Source organism: Centruroides vittatus, unplaced genomic scaffold (assembly GCF_030686945.1).
Source record: "Centruroides vittatus isolate TY-2023 unplaced genomic scaffold, ASM3068694v2 scaffold_861, whole genome shotgun sequence".
Lineage (NCBI taxonomy): Eukaryota > Metazoa > Arthropoda > Arachnida > Scorpiones > Buthidae > Centruroides > Centruroides vittatus.
This window is the reverse complement of record NW_027122718.1, coordinates 4039387-4061654: the sequence shown is the minus strand read 5'-3', so window position 1 is coordinate 4061654 and position 22268 is coordinate 4039387. Positions and strand designations below refer to the sequence as shown.

Genomic DNA, 22268 nt, shown 5'->3' with positions numbered 1-22268 from the left:
TTTAGAAATTAAAAGCAATTTATATTTTAAAATATTGAATTTAAATCAAAATTGTAATTTTATTGAATAATTTGCACCTTTAACGATGGGTGAAGTTTAAGGTGCATTAATTCAGTAAAGGAATTATAATGGCTAGTTAATCCTTATTGCCATTTTATTGTTATGTATATATACCTGTAGTGTAATTATATGAATTGCATATCTGATCAAAAATTTAAAAGATTTAATCATGATATAAATTTCTTTAAAAAAATTTTTTCCCATATAATTTTGAAGCAATTTATAGTTCACTTATATATATATATATATCTTTTATAAACATTATAATGTTGATAGAATATTTAAAGATTTTATGACAACAACCAGATTATTATATATTTGCATAATATGAGAGATCATATCGGTTTGAATTTGTTTTTCTAATGTAATTCTTGTTTGTTTTCAGAAACAATTTATAGAACATTATTTGTGTATGAGTGATGTAAAATCAATACATTGGTAGGGAATAAAGTTTTGTTTTTTCTGAACAGAGCAGTCCTTTCTTAAGATAATCCTTGTTAAAATTGTGGTGCGTGAAGCAAATTCATTAGTTATCTAAGTATATTTTATCAAAAACATTTATATAATGATTAATGTTGCAATATGTATGGTATTATTTCATATACAGTAACATTTCTTAAAAATTATATAAACAAACTTATTTGAAAACATTTTTAAATGCTCTTAGCATATTCATCCAATAAGACAAATTAGAAATAGTTATCAGATATGTTTTGCGGCATAATCTTTATAGACAATCCAGTTACGAAATGGATATATTTACGTGTCGACGTCAATTTATTCTTGTATACGTAAATAATATAATGAAGTATAAACTCAAAATCATACTAAATTTGTATGTATTCTTCATTTCATTTCCAAATTTGAGCATTTTAATAATGTATATAAATTCAGAATTTAAAGAATTGCTGTTTTTGATTCTTAAAAATCATTAAATATTCTGAAAATATAGCGATTCGAAAGTTCTTGGACAAACTTTAAAGGTAGGTTGGAATACAAAAACATTTTTTACCTAGGAACACAAACACCACCCGGAGTTGATAGAAGTACAAGAAAAATCACAGAAAGGGATACACGAAGTATGCGTATTAAAACACAGGAACATATAGCTGCAAATGCTACCAATGTAAAAATGGCTTGTTATCAAGCTTTAAAGGTAGGTCAGGAATATTTCTGACCTACCTTTAAAGCTTGTCTAAGGCCTTTTGAATCACCATGTAAATGAAAATTAGTTTAACTCTTGTTTATTTCACGTTCCTTCTAATAATACTTTCAATATTAATGAAAAGATAACAGAAAATGAACTTTTAATATTAAATATCTTTTTAATTTAAAAGATGATAAAATATTATGTGGTTAATGTTACACATTCTTCAAAAAAAGACTGCATTCTTTTTATACACAATTGAAGTGCCTTTTGAAGATCGTGTTGCATAATATGTACACCTTTCGTGGATAATACTAATATTTCTTTAATGCCGTCTCCTATAATATCCACGTATGCAATAGATAATATTGGATAAGGGAAAGAGTGATTCCATTGAAAGACGTATTCCGAATTAATCCATTTATAACAAAGTAGTTCTTGTCCGTACGTACCGATAAGAATTTCGTTGTTTCCGTCCATATCTACGTCTGCAACGTAAACCGCGGTCACGCAATCGAAACAGTCGCTGTTGCGTAAAGGAAACTGACGATCGAGACCGTCGACGAGTACGTCTTTATAAACGACGGATAATTCTAACGTGCCACCCACCGCAAGGTGAACGCTCGGAAGAACTTCGTCCGCTTCGGAGGTTTCTTCCCTTCTCAAAAACGTCGGCAACTTTACGTCCGTCTCGTCCGTAAACAGACGTACCACGGATACGGGAAGATCGTGTTTGACGACGTAAGACGATTCCAGTTTTGCATAATCCGAAACGAGAGCGACGACGCTGACGCCGACCAAACCTTCCTGAGTTCCGTAAGCCGAAACTCTTCTATTTTGCAGGTGCACGAAATCCATCCATTGCACGATGCCGGACAAATTATCAAATTCGGGAAAGAGATTCGGAGGCTCTTCGCAGAAACACTGGTGCGACTTATCCTCTTTATACACGTGAACTTTGCAATCTCCACCACTCAGAAGCCACACAATTTCTTCGTTGTTCTCTGTTATAACTTTAACATGCGTAAGATGATAGGGAGTAAAACTGAGTGTCAAACTAAAGCACCCTTGAGCAATGTTATCTAAATTGCATTCGGTAACTGGTTGCCATTCAGAATATATATTGAAGAAGGTGCTGACGGGTGCAGAAGAATCGAATTGTTCTCCTAACTTGACGAAAGTGATTCCTACTAAGAAATCGTGATTCTCCGTCGATTTATTGAACGCATCGATAGAAATTATTTCTGCTCCTCCCGGAATATACGTAAACTGCACTTCTGTGGTAGAAGGGATTGTAGACACTTCGTTTTTCGTATATTCGATGCAATATACTTTTCTTTTTCGAGATGCAATTAATACTTTATTTAATCCGTCCGAAGTAGTTAGAGTCGTTAATCCGTAAATATTGCTTTGGGATGTTAATCCGGAAAAATGAAATTCGTTCATATTTACGTACGACGACATCAACACACTCAAACTCCTCCATTAACAGCTTACTACAGCGCCGACAAACGTCATTTCTGAAAAAGTATCGACGAAAAAAAGTATCAAACACAAAATTTTATTTTATAATTTTATATTTATTGTTATAACATTGCGATAATTAATATATACCAAAAATATTATTTAAAAAAAAAACTCTTTCCGGCCCGTGGGCTTCTTTTTATCAAGCCCATTATGGGTTAGGCTAGGCATATCCGAACGGACCATCCCCCGATCCCGGATCTCCCAGAGCGGTAGGCTGCCATTTTAACCGCTCGGCCATCCGGACGTCAACTATGCTGCTATTTTCCCAAATTATCACATGCTTTTTGGAGACAAAAAAGCGATGCTATCCGGACAAAATTGAAATCGCCGAATTCTCTGCAGAAATAGAATTGCAGTCACTGCTTGACCACACTGTACGACGCTTAGTGTTGATACAGTCGGAAGTATTACAGCAGGCACGTGTAGGCATAGACAATCTTCCAACATTTGTACCACAAAAAACGAAAAAAAAACGGCCGGATGGTGAGAGATCAGATAAAGATTGTCAAATGGTTTTAAATCTAAGTGTTTATACATACCGAAGCGGTTCCGTTCAGGTTTGGTTTTAGTTTTATTCGTATACGGCAACGCTATCTGCCGAGGGGAAATGCCTCCCGGGAGGTCTTTTATGAAAAACTGGTCCTTATTTAGGTGTTACAAACGTGAAGAAAATGTGGAAAACTCCACTTGGCCAAGCGCGAACTCACGACCAACTATCAGCGTTCGGTGGTTTTATCCACTCGTTACTGGTGGGCCTCGAATCCGTTCAGACACGTACCGGTACAGAGACAAGGTGCTTCCGATATTTTTCGTTAATACGTTGTCTGAAACGATACGTGCCCGAAGTTCTGAACCTGTTGGAACAAACACGAACGGAGATGGCTGGATAGTCCGAATCACACTCGGACTATTGAGTTGCAATCTCATCTGATACGCGATGGTATTTTTTTTTTTAACTCTTTCCGCCCTGTGGGCACTAAGAGGGCCTCTTTTAGTAGGCCCATTATGGGTTCGGCCAGGCCCACAATGGGGCGACCGGGTAGTGAGGGACGGGGCCCGACATATCCGAACGGACCACCCCCGAAAAATTCCTGGGGATTTTTCGACCCGTTCGGATTCGATCCCGGGTCCCCCAGAGCGGTAGGCTGCCACCTTGACCGCTCAGCCATCCGGCCGCTTACGCGATGGTATTATAAAATAATGAGTTTTCTCTGAAAAAGGTTCGGTATTCTTTGTGAATTTTTTCTTTAACGTTTTATAAACACCATAACGACGACGTTTTTCTTTTTCATCTTCACACTATTATTGTCCTACTCAAAAAGCGCCTTTCCACTTTTGATCTTTTCCTTGTTAATCTATATTGTAAATTCTCTGTGTCGGAATTTGTTCAGTTTGCAATGGCTGAACTGCATTTAGTATAGTATATAGCATTCGTTTCATTCATTACAGCATTAAGTAGAAAATAATTCTACGTTAATTGAAAAATACAGAATGTCTTCACATTTCGTCCTTAACACACCTGGGGAACAGTGGCGCGTTATTCCTTAGGCAAAAAGGACAATTGCCTGGGGTCTCAAACCAATCTGTTATAAAAAAAAATATTTCCCTCAAAACACTCCCTCGAAGAAACACCTTTATGTTTCAATTCAAATTTTCTAGGGCAACATGAAGCTATAACGCGCCACTGCTCAGTAACGTGTCTCACGGCGCTCATTGTAGGCTCGTATCCGTTTCAATGTGTAAAATGTTAAAAATTACTCCGGCGAGGAAGTTATAAAAATGTATTAATACTTTTACTCTCGATTCCGTCATCTTTTCCTGCAGCCAGCCAATGACATGGGCCGTTTTGTTTGAAACGAACTACGTCATTGACTTGATTACCAAGCAAATGCCCCTTTAAACGAATCACAAGAACAAACGACGACGTCATTTTTACTTTCCCGGCTGTTAACAGAGGGAAAGCATTGCGTTCGGTAAAAAAAAAAATGATCCCCCACCCGAGATTTTTAATTTTTGGACTCAGAACATCTTGAAACGTCAAATACAAAAAAGGGGGTAATTTCTATTTGTGTATGTTAGTGGGAAGCATGATTTTGTTCACCCTCTCTAAAGCTTGACTCCTGTGTATTTTGTGGATAATTTTTTTAACTTTTGCAGGATGATTTGTTTATTAGGAAGATTGATGCTATTAAATTTTGATTAAAGGTCGAGGGGGTGAGGAGATAAAGGGAGTCGTTATTACAGTAGGGTTAAACTTAACGACGATGTTACTTGTTAGCATTTACATTTGCTTTTTTTTTAAATAAAACCCATCCCTACCCTCAAAATTAAGCTTTTTTCCATTTTATATTATATTAAAAAAATTATATTTTTAACTATAGTAACAGATCGCACCAACAAATGTTGCCGGGAAAGTCAAGCAACTCGTTGCTGGTTTTTTCATCTCTCAGAACACGACAATCGTTTTTTTAAATATATTTCTTTTGCGACGATTTATTTTAAAGCTATACATTACGTCAAAAATTGGGACTATGACCACACTAACTCGTGGATTTTAATGTTTACACTATCATACACAAAATTTGTTTAACTATTTTTTATTGGCATAATTAATACGAATGTACTACTTACAAAGGTAGAAACAAATGTAGAAAAATGACAGAACAGAGTCAAAAGGAAAACAAAGCATAACAAATTACGATTTATATAACAAATTTCTGGATATACAATTCGCTATATTACAGATTTTTTTGTTTTCCCCCACAATACAAAGATAATAGTTATAAAATACCTACACATTATACAATCGTTTCATATATAAAAGAATAATGTGGCACGAACGGGAAAACCTCGCGGCGCAACCATATTTTTATTTATTTATTTATTTTCTTTTTTTGGCAGTCGACGAGGTTGGGAAGTTTAACAAAAAAATCGATAAAATATACTTTTTAAGCTCGAACCAAGTGACAACATAAATCGATTTACGACACTACTCTTCTCTTCTTTACACAACTAAACATATACTTATAATACAAACAGTAAAAAATATAAATTCTACTCTTCTTACAGATAAATTCGATAATGAAGAAACAACACGAAAATATTCCTAGAAAATCCTGATTGATTCTCAATAGCGGTTTTCTATTAAATTTAACTTTGAGTATTATTTTTAACATTTTTTTTTTCTTTTTTTTTTATGAGTTAAAATTTTCTGAGTAAATCACTCTTTGGCACTTTGTGATTTATTACAATATTCATCTGGGATCGTCGTCTTCGTTTCATAGTGAAAAGTAGGAAATGGAGTCTCTTGCATTTATAAAGTACGATTTGTACAGATATAATTGGGCTATTGGTAACAAAATGCTTGCCAATTAAGCAGATTTTATAAATATTTACACACTGAAATTGCACAGTACTAAAGTTTGCCACAGAAAATGACTTCTTCTATTCTTTATTTGGTTTTCTTCAACTGTAGATGGGATATCGGGTAAGAAAAATTTAACTGAAATCAGTATTTATTTATTTAATTTCCTTTAAAGATCTTTGTCCATTTTTCAAATCAAGTTTTTGAGCTGCAATTAAAAAACTAACTAAAATTCAAATAAAACAACAACAACAAAAAAGAAATCTGTCTTCAAAACACTGAGCTGGCCAATTGCATTCTTAATGGGTAATTTAAAATTTATATGGCACTAGGTTAAAATTATTTTTAAAAAACTTATTTTTAACAGTAAACGCACGTAACAAATTAGTTGTACATATATTAGACAAATATTAAATATATGTACAAACGTGTGTGTAAATTATTAATTAAACCAACTGTCACAGGAATGTGAAAAAATTTAACTTTCAAAAAGCATATTATATTAATCAAAATATAAAATATTTTATAACAAGTTAAGTATAAATTGCTTTCATTAACAGAAGACAAATGGTACAATATATGGAAAAATTATTAATTTAGGAATGTGGAAATCATATATTGGGAAAGACAGACTTTTACATTAGAAATAGCTAAAAGTAGATTACATCTAATTAAAAACAATTTATGTTCAGTACTTAAAAACATCAAAAGCAATTCAAAATAAAAGGGAAGCATTTATTTTAGAGCCATTATTATTGGCTGATTGAAAGTTATCTTCTTTAGATAATGTTTATAAAATGAAATCTTTGTTAAGCAGGCAGTGTCAGAACATGATTAAGGCACATCACCTATTTTGACAAAATAGATAATTAAAGAGGAGGTAGTGTAGTTATAAACTGGGAAAAATTTGTGTAGGTGTGTTGTTATTTAAATATATACTCCTTAATATATACTGACACTTCTACTTAGAAAACAAGCAACTTTAATGCAACTAATACTTAATTTTTAGAATTAAATAGTCAAAAGAATTTACATACTTTTAAATAATAACTGGCTTTATTCTGAAAACGGATATTGCATTTTATTCTTGATTGAAATTACAAAATGCAATTTCCATTTTATAAAGTAATAAATTTTTCTGGATTATCATCTAAAATAACTAAATATACTTTTCACAATATCCATGGCAATTAAAATTTTATAGCATCTAACTTTTTTATTTCTTAATTTACAATGATATTATGCAGTCTAAATGTTTATGAACAAACATTTATTACTGTTATTAGTGTGAAGAGTAAATTTAGTTAATTATTATGGATAAATAATAATCTTACCATCTATTCTCTAAAATATTGGGAACTTGTAAATAAAAATACTTGTAAAATAAAAACTTAAGGCTATTCATATCTATATATATATATTTATATACACACATGTATATACTTATTAACAAATTACTAAATGTAATATATGAATATATTGTCTCTCTAATTTTAAACTATCAACTTTTCAGATCTAATTAAAAAAAACCTCCTACAAAAGCCAAATAACTTATTTAGGCATTAGGATATAAAAATGTATGTAATCACAAATACCAATAATTACTGTCTTTCCTGCTGATAATCTTAGCTCAATTATACTAATTCAACTCTTTCTGTATCTTTGTGTTCTGTCCCTGGATTCTGATACATGCTTAGAAAATTTTGTTTGACAAACTATTTGTTTTCTTCAGTTAAATTAATAACTGCCTGCAGTAATATTTGTACTTAGTGTTGTTGCAGCAGGCAATAAATATCATAAAAAGTTTCGGGCCAAAAATACGATATTTTTGTTGGAAACTTGTATAATATTCTTTACACTGGTTAGCAATAAGTACTGTTGTATATATATATATTGGAGTTTTGAACATGTTTTTCACAACAAATATTCAGTTGTTCAATCCTTGAGTCAGGATTAGTGGGAAGATTATTTCTGTAGGAAGCAGCTGCCATTTTATCAGATGAGGCAGTATAAAGGCAGCACATTTTGTCTCCATAGACTGATTATATTCCAACAGTCTTTAATTTTGAATCAGACTATTTTGATGTGATGAATGCTTTGTAATTTGGAGAGAGTTTTCTTTAATCTTAATGCTGTCAGACGTACAGCTGGATTCTGATGCCAACACTCTTGCATCAGTTTGCTATAAATTGCTAATATCTGAAATAATAATAGTGATGGTATGAAAAATTATATTCCAATAATAATTTTCTTAATATTTATATAAATTATAAGTCTAATACCTCATGTTTTTTCCATCTAGCAGTAATAGATGGTCTCATTTGATCTATACAAACAACTTTTTTCATATCTTCAAAACTGGGATCAGAAGGCACAACATCGTAATATGGCAAATGATAGTCATCTACTACTCCTTTTAATTTAAAATAATTAATATTAAGAAACCGGAAATCAAATTTTTTTAATATTAAGAAATTATACTAATATAATTCTATTTTATTAGAAATTAAAGTTTCAGAATAAAATTTATTTTCTTAAAAATAACATCTATCATCATCATCATACATTCAGACAGTTAAAAATCCCTACTACTACTACTACTACTACTGTTAATACTGTTTTGCACATTAATCAGGAGTATATCTATTAGACAACTGATAAAAAGTAACACACTTCTTTTCATTGAAAGAATCCATAAAATCACATTATTAAATAAATGGTTTTGTAAGCTTTGCAAGTGAAATATGAAAAGCATATTGTATTCAATTCATGTACAGAAGATAAAAACATGAAGATTTAGTAATATAAGACCATATTTTGCAGAAATATTAACTATAGATTAAATGTTTTATCAATTTCAGACCAGTGATCACACCTATGTTGCAGTGATGTAAGCAACCTCATTTAGTTCATGCTTGATGATGGAATTTCCCTTAAGTTGAATTTAAATATTTTGGCAAATGGCATATTTTAAACTTACTTAAATTTTAAACTTTAAAAAAGATAGCCACATTGTGTCACTTCTATAACAAATTTTTTTAAAAATATTTTCACAGTGACCATGTGACACTCTATTATGCAATAGGAAGTAATGATCTAATGAACCTGTTAGCATTAATCTGTACTTTCTCATAAAAATATTTTGTCATGCTTGATAGGAAAATTTTTAGTTAATAAAAAAAATGAATAATAAAAATAAGACAATAAGTTGGAACAAAAGCAAACTATTGCATAAATAGAATAAACTTAGATCACAGAAAGTAGTGCAAGTATATACCTATTTATAAAGGATTACAAGATATATATTAGTAGAAAAGTCAGGTAATAATGCTGCAGTCTTGTTGAACTTAAACATTTAAGTAAGTTAATAAAAATGGAGAAAAAATAATTAAAATATCTAGACAAGATATATCTGAATTATTGTCTTCTGGTATGGTCAATACTTGCAACCTTTATTAAATTAAATAATCACAAACTAAAAAAACATATTTTTCTATTTAATATACAGTATTATATAACTTACTATACACTAAGTCTATCAAAACCATTTGTATAACATTGGATTTTACTAACTTCTTTGATTATATTAAATAATTTGATCAATCTTCATTTTACAAAATTTTTAATGGAATTTTATTACCAGGTGAAATAGGTCTTCAAATAATTACTCATAACTATATGAAACACCCTGTGTCTTCATCTCTAATGGCATTATTATGTATCATATAGTAATCTATTTCTATTCAGTCATTTCCATGACTGTGTGAACAAAACCTCATGAGAAATTAACAATGTCTTACTGTCCTTATTTCTAATTTTATCTTTAACTGTCTACTTGGACATTGCTTATTAGTAGGACATTAACTGGTGTTTAATATTTCATACAAGTATTCAGTTTTGTATCAAATATCAAACACCAGTTAACGTCCTAATAATAAGTAATGTCCAAGTAGACAATTAAAGAGGAAAAAAAACTCATGAGACTTCAAAATTCACTCCAATTTTGAGCATTTGTATGAAAAAATTACATAATGTTTAATCATTTTTCACTTTTTTACTATATTATATATTTTTGCAATGCTTATTTATTTACTAGTTTTAACTTTGATCATTTTTTAGGAAAAATTTATATCTTGCTTTTCAAAATTTTTATAAAAAGTATGAATCACAGAACTTTTAATGCCTCATCAAAAATTTGTAATAATAAATTTATAAATTTTGTAGATTATGTAATTAGAAATATTATGGAATAAAATAATGTTAAGTTATTTTGGAATGAATTTAAGAAAGCTGATAAATGATGTATTTGGCAAGAAGTGGACCAAGTGGATTACTTCCAAATATCATATGATATCTATCAATAAGAAAAAAAAACGAAGTTCATAACTTCAATTTTCAAAACTTTTAATTGGATTATTCTAGTAAAATTATTAAGATAAAGCTGCATAAGCAGAAAAATTATATTATGATTAAACATAATAATGAAAATTATTATTCTTAAATAAAAGAGACTATCAAGAATGACTTACTTTCTTTTTATAATGAAAATATTCTTACCATCTAAGACACACCTCCTTGCAATTTCCCATAAAACTAAAGCAAATGAATAGATATCAGCCATTTTATATGCTTCAAACTGGGATCTATTTAAAGTTTCATCTAAAACTTCAGGTGCCATATATCTTTTTGTTCCAACCCGAGTATTGGCAGCTACATCTATCTCATTGACATCACTAAGAAGAAAATGAAATATTATAATTAATATAAAATTTTGTATTTTATTCTATAGAATACTGTAGAAGTTTGTTAATCCAGTACCCTCAGAAAAGTAGCCACTAATCTGCTGCTAGCATTCTATAAATCAGAGTTTGTTTGAATACATGGTACAGTAAAGACAGTTTACATTGTATCATGCTAAATGAAAATTGCTTTATTAGAGCCAGCACATATGTTTTGTATTGAGTAACATGTAGACTCAATTATTTTTATTTCACAAGCCAATTTGAGGACAATGCATCTAAAAGTAGCTTTCTCGTATTCTGAGAATGTGTGGCTTTTGTGAATTGCATGTATACATACAGTTTCTAAAAAATAATTATCATATGCACATGAATCAATATGTAACTTGATTTTGTGCAACATGTACATTAATATTTTTATAGTTTTTATCAGTTTTAACACAGTATAGTCATGCACTATATCATCTTTAGATTTAGAGTTTTTAATCAATCAGAAGTGTACAACATTGTTAGCTGGTACAAAATGTATAAAAATGTCTGAAATATTCAGAAATATATAATTTACCAAATTTTTCAAGAACACAAAAATGTCCAGTAATTTGGCATTTTTGATAATCTGATACCACTCTGGTTCTGTAGGTGCAAGATTAACAAACCTCTGCTGTACAACATATTTTTTAAAAATAAAGATTGAAATTTTAATACAACTTTTGTAAATTAAAATTAAGAGTATCTGAATTATGTTTGATTTAAGATTTATTTTATCCATAGTTTTGCCATTTGATTATTAAATATTTTTTCCTATCTTAATTATAAATGCAAAGCTATTTAATACAGTCACTTCCCATTAGCAATTACATCTCATAAAAATTATATATGATCCATACATTATCCTAATGTGTTCTGACTATTAATTAAAATATCTATGAAAATAGAGAGATTGCACCTAAATCTTGCAGTGAAACAAAATGCACAGTAGGATAGAAACATAGCTATATAAAGACAGGCTTATTTGACTTCAATGCAAATACAGTAAAACATCTCCAGATGACCAGATTTTCTTAGAATAAAATTTTTATTCTATTAGGCTATTAGGACTTGCTGTTTTTAATCCTCATTAAGCTGATCATCCCTTTACAAACCAATGACTGCCTGGACACACAATACCTTTGTGTGAAATACCTGCTTTGAGGCAATTAATTTCATCATCCCATTTGGGATGATAAAACTGAAACCATGTTGGGCATGTTGCAATGTTACATTAAAGTGTAAAAATTCATCTCAATCTGTTTTTCAACATTGATGTCTCTATTTTATCCTCTGTCTTATTCTCATGAAATCAGTCTATGCTTTATTCCTATTAAACTAAATAATACTGTATGACAAAACCACTGAATTTATTAATCTTTCCATTAATAGTGAAAGATAGAATAGTAATTGATGACAAGTTTGGGTGGAAATTGAGCAGTTTTTGGAATTCATTTGTATCATCATTAATAGTGCCCTCTAGTCTCTAATATTCTTACAAATCTAAAAGAAGAAAAGAATTGGCCCAGAGTGGGGCCTGCAATTCCTACTTACTGGTAGCATAACTGGCAACATATCCACACGGTATTCTTAGAAATCATCTGTGACCTACAATTAGGCCAAAACAGCAAGGAATGCTAAGTGCTGAGATGGTCTTACATCATCATAATGCCTGACCCATATGGCACTCCAAACTAATGAAACTACATGTACTCCTCACTTTACGACCTATCTGCTTAATGACCACTCGCACTTACGACCAATAGAGTTTTGACCTGCAATTCGGGGAATCCCCTTTCTCAGCTTGAGTGTCAGTCAGTGGCAAATGGTGACATGTGCACTAAGTGTACTATAATAGGCTTGCGCTTACTATAATAGTCTTTTTATGAATAAATTTGAAGTTTGTTGCATAATTTGGATAATTTTACAACAATCCTATATTCCTGGCACAAGCTCTTCGCTTATCGACCAATTCGCTTAACAACGTAGTTGTCGGAACAGAACTCGGTCATAAAGTGAAGAGTACCTGTATTGATGATCTGAAGTTTGAGTGTCTCCCACATCCCCTACATATACTCACTTGACCTGTCTCCAAGTAACTTTCATATTTTGAGTCATTAAGTCATTAGAAGGCAAGAAATTAAACTCTGATAAAGATGTTAAAAATACAGTACATGATTGTCTCCATGCACAACCTAAAGATGTTTTAATGGAATTAAAGAACTTCATAGACATTGAAACATACTGTATGTATCAAATTAAGTTGGGGTATGCAGAAATTTGAAAATTGTGTCATTTGTTTGCAATAAATAATGCAAAACAAAAAAATTCACTTTTCATTTGATGGACCCTTGCAGATGGAAAAAAAACATATAATTTCCATTTTCAAATTTTTTAACATAATTTTGAAATATCAATTCTAAATCATTGCAGTAAAAATCTGCAAGTAAGAAAACTTTATCACATTTTATAATAAAAATAAACATTTTAATTTTCAAAGTGTATGTATGTATTTACCTAATATAAAATATTGACGTACAAAACTCGGGAATTAAAGTTAAATTCAAATTTGAATTACAAAGGTTATACAAACATAAGTTCGAGTCCTTATTTCTTTATTTTCTTCCCTTTATTCCGATCAGGAACCACCATGCAACTTGCAACTTGAAGTCAAAAAAACTTCTAAAATTAACGAACAAAACACTATTAGACGACATACAACACAATTAAAAATTATCTTCGGCGCCGACCTGTCTATAGGCTACAGCGTCTACAAAGCATTAAAAACTGTTAGTCTTCCACAATCGTATCCGTGTTATATAATTGCTTTTAGTTGCGGGCCCTCTGGCTTTTGAAACTACTCGAATCCGCCAGAAGGCCTGCAACTAAAAGCAATTATATAACACGGATACTATTGTGGAAGACTAACAGTTTTTAATGCTTTGTAGACGCTGTAGCCTATAAAGACAGGTCGGCGCCGAAGATCATTTTTAATTGTGTTGTATGTCGTCTAATAGTGTTTTGTTCGTTTTAAAGTTTTTGAAATTGAAGTTGCATGGTGGTTCCTGATCGGAATAAAGGGAAGAAAATAAAGAAATAAGGACTCGAACTTATGTTTGTATAACCTTTATAATTCAAATTTGAATAAAATATTGATTTAATATATATACTTTAAATATAATATAAATAATTAAAAATTTTACCTGTTAAATCTTACTGCTAATCCAAAATCAGCTATAACACATGTATGGTCCCTTTTTACTAATATATTTCTACTTTTAATATCCCTATGAGCAATGGCTGGTTTGCCTAATTAAGCAACAAATATATTTTAACATACATAAAGAATTGTTATGGAAAATGATATAATTTGACAAAATTTTAAAATATTTTTATACCTTGTTTGCCAACAATTTCTGTATGAAGATGACAAAGACCTGAAGCTGCTGAATGAGATAACTGTAACATACCAGCTAAGTCTACAGTGTGAAGTTTTAAGAAATCATGTAAAGACCCTTTCTCATGATAATCTGTAATGAGCAAAAGCTGTGTCCATGATCCTGTACCCCGAATATCAGCAGCTATGAAGCCTAAGAAATAAAATATTTATGTCATTTAAATAATGGCTAGTAAAGAATAAAAATACAAACATTCAAAACTCAGAAGTTATATATTAAAGTGAAATGATTGTTGTATTATATCTGGCTATATTACTACTATTAATTAAATGCTAAGTAATTTGACACTAGAGACAGGCATCAGGTATCATCTCTTGCTAAATTTTAATAATTACTATTAAATAAATATTTTAATTATTCTTTGAGAAAGACAGTTTTTCTTAAATATCAAATTTGGATTCTATAGCTCATTAGTCCCTAAAATATAAACCTAAAGAATTCTAAAAAATTTTTAATGAAAAGTGGGTTGAGTGCTGGTAACTTTGCATAGACTAAAAAAAGGAGACTATGTAGAAAAGTAAGTGTTCTACACTTTAGTAAATAAATGCTTTTGAAAATATTACTTTTGGACTGCACACTTTATTTAATATATATACACACACAGTACACACACCCACCCCCACAGACACCTGCAATATACTACTACTTACTAAAGACTTTCAAAATGAACTAAAAACAAAGTATATTTTAACACCATTTAACTTTGTACAACTATATTAGACCATGCTAGAACCATTTATGTTCAAGACCAGTCCAAGAACTTTAATATAACATCTTTAGTTTTCATTGTGAATATAATGTCAAAACTAAATAAAATGTTCCTTTTGCTCTAGTTCTATTTGTTTGAATTTGTGTTTGACAACTAATTCACAAATAGATAAAATCCATATAATTTACTTGTAAAGAATTGAGTAAAAAGAATTTATCTTTAAAATCCATTTTTTATTTATGGATTTTTACAGCTTCTAAAAACAATTATGATAGAAATGTGAATTTTAGAAATTTGAACAATATATTGTTTACAAAAATACAAAAAGTTTAATATGAAAGTTTACTCAAATAAATTCAATTAATTAAAAATATATTAAATATAAAATAGATATTAATCATACAAATTTGTTTACCAAGAATGTTTTCATGTCTCATCAGTACTGTCTGATATTTTCTGTTTCTCTGAACCAACTAGCTTCTTCTGTAGTAAAGAATATTTTTACAGCAATATTCTCACCTCTCCATTGTGCCTGCCAAACTTCACCAAATCTACCTTTACCTATACTTCTTATCATTTCTATTTGCTTTGCAATTGTCCTTTGCACCTAAAAATTAAAAAGTTTAATTAATAAATTAAATATATATTTTATTTTTGATTCAAAAAAAATTTTAGACTTACTAATATTGGCAAACCAGATCCACTTCCTGAACTAATTGAATGATCTATAAGATCTTTCAATGATTCACGAGGGATTAAAAAGGGATCACATTGATCACTTGAACCTAAATATCCTCTTCTCTGGTCTTCACCTCTTTTATATCTAAAACAGATGATGGATTCAAATAAATCAATTTAAATTAATACGATGTTTGAATATATTGTCAAAAGTTTTCAAATTAACAACATTTATATAAAATAAAGTGTTTAAAAAGTATGAAATTAGAGAAAATATAAATACCTAATATATGCATAAGTGATAAGAACTACAAGAAGAATGATGCAGACAGTAGTTGATATGAGCAAAGCCATTTGATGAACATTATCTTCATAACTCATTAATTCACCTCCATAATCTAGGTTAATTTATTATGAATTAAACAAGTTATTAAAATATGTTTTAATATAAATAATCATTTCATTTCTTAAAAAACTGGATTCAGTTACTTCTTGTAAATTGTTTTATGTTAATAAAAATATTAGTTAAAATTTTTTTTTTAATTTTAAAATTTATATGATCTATAATCTTCAAATAGTTAATAAATACCAGGTGTAACAATAGTTGGTCTTGAAACATATACTGGTTTCAAATATCTATTACAGAAATCTGCATTGCTGCAGCATTCAATGGATTGGGGAACTTGATGAGGTACTAAGTGTCCTTTGCACTTTAAAATAAAAATAATATTAATTTTTTCTACTTAAAAAAATGATTATATTATTATTTGTTAAATTATTAAATGAGTATTTAAGAATGATAGATATTACAAAATTAAATTATTCTAGTTCTTAGCAATAACTTAAACATACTTGTTTCATACTATTGATTCAAAATTTTCATTTCTATTTGTAATAGATTACAATATTCAAAGCTATTATTACTAATACATTGCAATAGGTAAGTAGAATTTTACATTTAGTATAAAATTCAACAAACTTTTTATTGAAATAAACATATAATGAAGATAAAAAGTTTTCATTCTTTTAATATATATTTTCTATATTTGTATGATGATGATACTGATTCTGATGTTAATCAAAAATTAACTGAAATAAATCAAATTATGGAAATAATGCTAGTGAATTAGAAGACAGATTGAATGCGATATAAATGGCAATGACAATAATTGTAAAATATATTCTCAATTTAATAATTTCTAATTTTTATATAAGATTCAAAATATTTTACACAACCGAGTATAAAAACCTCAAACTTGTTTTATTTATATTTATTTTGAAATGTTTGTTAAATCTGTAAAACCAATTTTTACTAATTTTTTTTGCTATCAAAAAATTTTTTATGACTAGTTAATCTTCAAATCCTTTCAAAGAGTAAATGCAAAATAAAATTTTACTGTTTCCATTTCTTACTCTAATTCCTATCACTAATCCATTATTAATACTGGACATCAAATTAATACTAACAGTATAAAAAATTTTCAAAATTATTATACGTAATTTTTTTAAATTTAGAAATTAAAAAAATTTCTTTAATGCAACTAATTAATTTAAATTAAGGCTTTTAAATAGATAAAATTTGAAATACAATATTTTACTACTAGAGGATGCTCTTAAGAACTAATGTTACACACCTGATTTTATTACACGGTTTAAATATATTTTAAGTGTACTTTGGATGTCTAAATCAACATTTTGTTTATTTTTCATAAGGTAATTTATCTTTAAAAAATTGTTTTAAACTATTTATTAATAATTTTATCACTACTTATGTTATTCAGGTAATTTTAAGAGCTATTTTCAACATAATTTCATATATAATTTTAAATCTCTACTTTTCAAAATATATTATGATTGTAAAAACCCCCTTTTTTTTAAAAACAGACAATCATCCTTTATAATTGTAACACTGGAATTTGATGTGACGTTTTGGAACATATTGTCTAAGTAAGTTATGTAATTTTTAAGTAATAATGTTCTTATTAATAATACATAGTAATTGTAATACATACATTGTAATGTGCAAATAGGTCAAACTGACAAGGGCATGGCCAAAAATGCCTCTGACATAATAACAGTAAAGCACTTTCCAAACAGCAAATGAAAACAATTACAGTTAATTGCAGGAAAGATAAAATGATTGTTTTAACTTAAAATTTTAAATATTCATATTATCCTTTATTCAATAAGGAACAAAATGTTTTAAAATTATACTTTAAGATTCTAAACATCCATACTATCAAATGTAATTTATACAGAAAATTCTTTAAAAATTTCCAACACAGACCATATCATCAGTAATATTACAGTAAAAAAATTAAAAAATAATAATGTACAAGGGCAGTTTTTTTAAAGCTCTGACAGTCCATAAAACAAAGACGAGTGTAAATAACAAAATGAATTTATTACCAAAAGTTAGGTACAAACATGGTTACTTTTTGACATAATCACCATGAAGATTGAGGAATTTGTCATATCTGTGGATAAGCTTTTCCATCTCCTTGTCATAGAATGTTGCCACCAGTGAATTGAGATGGCCTTAACGACATTTTGAAGATCGTCATTAGTCTCAAACCTCTGCCCTGCTAGCCACGTTTCCAGTTCAGGAAAGAGGTGGAAGTCTTCACCACCTTAAAAAGTTCCAAGCTGAGTGGAAGTCTTCACCACCTTTAAACACCTAGCATATAGGCCCGAGCGACTTCCACTTCTTTCCTGAACAGAAAAAGTGGCTAGGAGGGCAGAGGTTTGAGACTAATGACAATCTTCAAAACAACGTTAGGGCCGCCCATCTCAAGTCATTGGCAGCAACATTTTATGACAAGGGGATGGAGAAGCTTGTCCACAGATATGACAAATGCCTCAATCTTCATGGTGATTATGTGGAAAAGTAACCCTGTTTCTACCTAACTTTTGGTAATAAATTCATTTTGTTATTTACACTCGTCTTTTTTTTTTAATGGACCATCAGAGCTTGGAAAAAAACAGCCTATGTATTTGATTAAACTTTTGACAAACGAAATCTAATCATAACTATAAACTTAATAAAAAAAAATAGATGTTTCACCTAGCTATTATTTGTTACAAATGCAATTTCAATCCTTCTATGATAGCTGAACTCAACCTTTTCTTTATAATTATATGAAAATAATATTTTTTTATAAATATAATATTTATAATATGTTTTAAAAAATTGGGGGTGTGTTCCAACAGTCAAGGCTGCTGGTGACTTTTTCTAAGCACCTCGTCATCTGCATAAAGTTTAAGTGTTGATTGCTTCTGACTAACTCAAATTGTTCAAAAAGTTTATATTTATTTTAAATAATATCACTAGAGGTAATAATAATATCAGTAAAAATGCAATGTTTGCTACCAAAGCGAGGAAGACCGCCAATGAATCGTTCTAAACCGGAAGCCAAAAGAAATCAACCAACCTCGTCAAACTCCAGGCTAATAACGGATTTTAACTTAACTTCAGAAAAAATTTCTCACGAAAACTTGACAGAGGACATGAATCCTAACCTGAATTTTTCACAACTTAGCACTCATAGTCTCTGTCTAGAATGAAGTTAGTTGACTCAGGTGAGTCAACTAACTTCGTTCCTACTTTACTTAATAATCCGAACAATCCACCAGACACCTCTACAACAGTCCTATGGAACAAAATCTCCAACTTGATTAACACTTCTAATGATAAACTTTTTAGCCAAATGATTATTATACAAGAAGATCTTGACCTTATACATAAAAACATCCGTGAAACTAAAGAACAGTAGAAAAAAAATGGAAGAACAAATAAATAACCTAAAACAGGTCGACAAATTACAAGCAGAAAAGGACTGTGTTCAATTTAGAATGGACTCTTTAATTAATGATCATCACTGCAATAATATAATTACATATAATTATCCCAATTCTAAAACTATTTCTAGACCAGAAATTCATAATTTCATCACAGGAATAGCCAAGGGCTTAAAAATAAAACTCCACTAATCAACTCTTTTTACTCCAAGCATGAACCCGACATCTTTGCTACAATGGAAACTTGGATAACTTCTGAACTGACTTATAAGTCAAATTTTTAAAATAAATTTACAATTGAATCAGTAATGGCACATAAAGCAATAGGCCCAGGTCGTCCGAGCGGTGGTCTCTGTATATTAATAAAAAATTTTTTATAAAATAATACAAACAAAAAAGTCCAACAACTACATCCTGCTTCTTATTTCAATCAACAAACCTATTCTTACAAATATAACTAATAAATTAATGACCTTAATGCTCGTTTACATCCCTCCCGATGATTTAGCAAATCTAAATGAAACCTCCAAACTAATTGATATTTGGCAACATATGACTCCATACTCTATTATAGTAGGAGATTTTAATTCAAGAATTGGTGAAACAATGGAATCTAGATATGATGGACCTAATTCTTTAATACGAAATACCCGTCAGTCGAAAGATAAACAACTTAATAGACTGGGTAAAAAACTAATAGAAATAATAACGGATCTTAAAATGTATATAATAAATGGATGCATAAAACCTGATATTCCTGCAGAATACAGCTGTTTAACATATGCCAGAAAATCCACTATTGATTATACAATCTGCTCAGACTTACACTTGTATTGCTGTCTGGACTTCACAACAACTACTTTTGACATCTCTGATCACCTACCTACAATAGCAAAATTTTTACTATTTTCGCCTAAGAAATCAGACAACTTATCAATTAAAAGTCAAAGAATAAAGTACAAAACCTCAAGATATTCAACAGAAATTGAAAATCGATTTACTGACATTCCAATAATAACAGAAAACAATAGTGAAGAAATTTATAAATTAATGACAAATATAATGAATGATTATATATACAATAATAATGAAAAAAGAAACTTTCATAATAGATTCTGACAAATCTGGTATGATTTTGATTGTCATAAAATGAAAATGGAAAAGCAATCTAAACTAAAAGTTTTCAGACTAAACTCTAATGATACTAACTTTGATAATTACAAGAAAGTCAAACAATCCCACAACAACTTACTCAAGACAAAAAAGAAAAACTACTTCAGGAAACTCAAATCAAACTTAGTGAAAAACAGTAGACAGTAAATTTTCTGGTTTACAATAAGAAAATTCCATTTTAAATCAAACCTAACTAAAAAATCACCAATCATAACATAGACTGCGATACTTGGAAAATTTTCTATCAAAGATTCCCAAAAATTCATTTGAATTTACTACCAATAATAAACACTGATGCTTATAATGAATACTTAGAATCTGATTTTACCATTGATGAACTGAATGAAGCAATACAGAAAACAAAAAGTAACTCAACCCCAGGAAATGATAATATTCCTACTAAATTTCTAAAAATGTTTCCAAATAAAGCCAGGTTAAAATTGTTAAATCTCTTTAACACCATGTACAAAGCCACCTCTTACCCAGACTCTTGGAATAGTTATCCTTACCATGATCCATAAAAAGGGTGATTAGCTTTCCCCTAAGAATTACAGACCAATAGCATTACTATCAACTTTAAGAAAATGTTTCACCTCAATACTGGCAAAAAAATTTCAACAATGGACTAAAGATACCAATCTGGAAGCCAAATTTCAATATGTTTTTACTAAAAATAAAGGAACTGAATCAGCAATATTCATATTACTACTTCATCTACTAAAAAGCATAGAAAAGTATATGCTGCTTTCATCGATATACAAAAAGCTTTTGATTCAATCTATATCCCACTACTAGTAAATAACTTAAAAGCCTGCAGTGCAACTACTTGATTCTCAACTACTATAAAAAAAGCTCTTCTCAAATTATAACATAAAGATCAAACAAGGCAAGACTCTTTCTCCCTCACTAACTCTTTCCTGTGGTGTTCTTCAAGGTGATCCCCTTTTGCCATATTTATTTAACTTCTATCTGCTTGGCATTGATCAACTTTTCCGTAATTCAACTGATGGCATTGAAATAAACAACAGAATCTTTCACTACATATTATTTGCAGATGATCTAGTAATACTAGCACCCACCAAAATTTCATTACAAAGGAAAATTAACCAGCTAAATCTTTATTTTAAATCAATTCACTTAGTAATAAATCCAACTAAAACCAACATTATTATTTTTTGCAATAATATCAAAATATCTGAAAAAGAAACTAAAATATACCATGACAATACTCTACTACAAACAGTTAATGAAGTAAACTATCTGTGTGTTGTCTTTGATTGAAACATAACCTTCAAAGCTCAAATCTCAAGAATTAACATCAAAGTAAAGGAGACTATCAACAACCTTTAATTTCTATGCTCAACCCTAAAAACCTTTAATTTAAATATTTACATAAAACTATATAATTCTATAATTAACCCAATCATTTATTATGCAAGCCCTATCTGGAGTCTGGATTACTTACATAAACTCGAGACCTTTCATATCTATTTTCTACGTAAATTATTTCATTTAGAAAGAACAATTCCTGGTTATGCTCTCCGAGATGAAACAAATCGTATCTGGTCTTTTTCCTTGCTGTTAAAAT

The 22268-nt window shown here is 29.7% G+C and overlaps 2 protein-coding genes across 2 annotated transcripts in view; both read right to left on the bottom strand.

The window, feature by feature from the left end:
* Positions 1–1359: 1359 nt before the first annotated feature.
* LOC136990216 (KICSTOR complex protein kaptin-like) lies at positions 1360–2705 on the bottom strand. Its single transcript, XM_067288596.1, has one exon. It carries the CDS (start codon positions 2669–2671, stop codon positions 1409–1411), a length of 1263 nt encoding a protein of 420 aa, XP_067144697.1. The 5' UTR covers positions 2672–2705; the 3' UTR covers positions 1360–1408.
* Positions 2706–5315: 2610 nt separating this feature from the next.
* LOC136990076 (bone morphogenetic protein receptor type-1B-like) overlaps positions 5316–22268 on the bottom strand; it is a 47323-nt gene continuing 30370 nt past the window's right edge. The window contains 10 exon segments of the mRNA XM_067288424.1: positions 5316–8297; positions 8381–8511; positions 10656–10831; positions 14068–14173; positions 14263–14454; positions 15447–15485; positions 15488–15638; positions 15713–15854; positions 15993–16107; positions 16299–16419. Of these exon segments, the coding sequence (XP_067144525.1) occupies positions 8169–8297; positions 8381–8511; positions 10656–10831; positions 14068–14173; positions 14263–14454; positions 15447–15485; positions 15488–15638; positions 15713–15854; positions 15993–16107; positions 16299–16419 (1302 nt within the window). The 3' untranslated portion in view covers positions 5316–8168.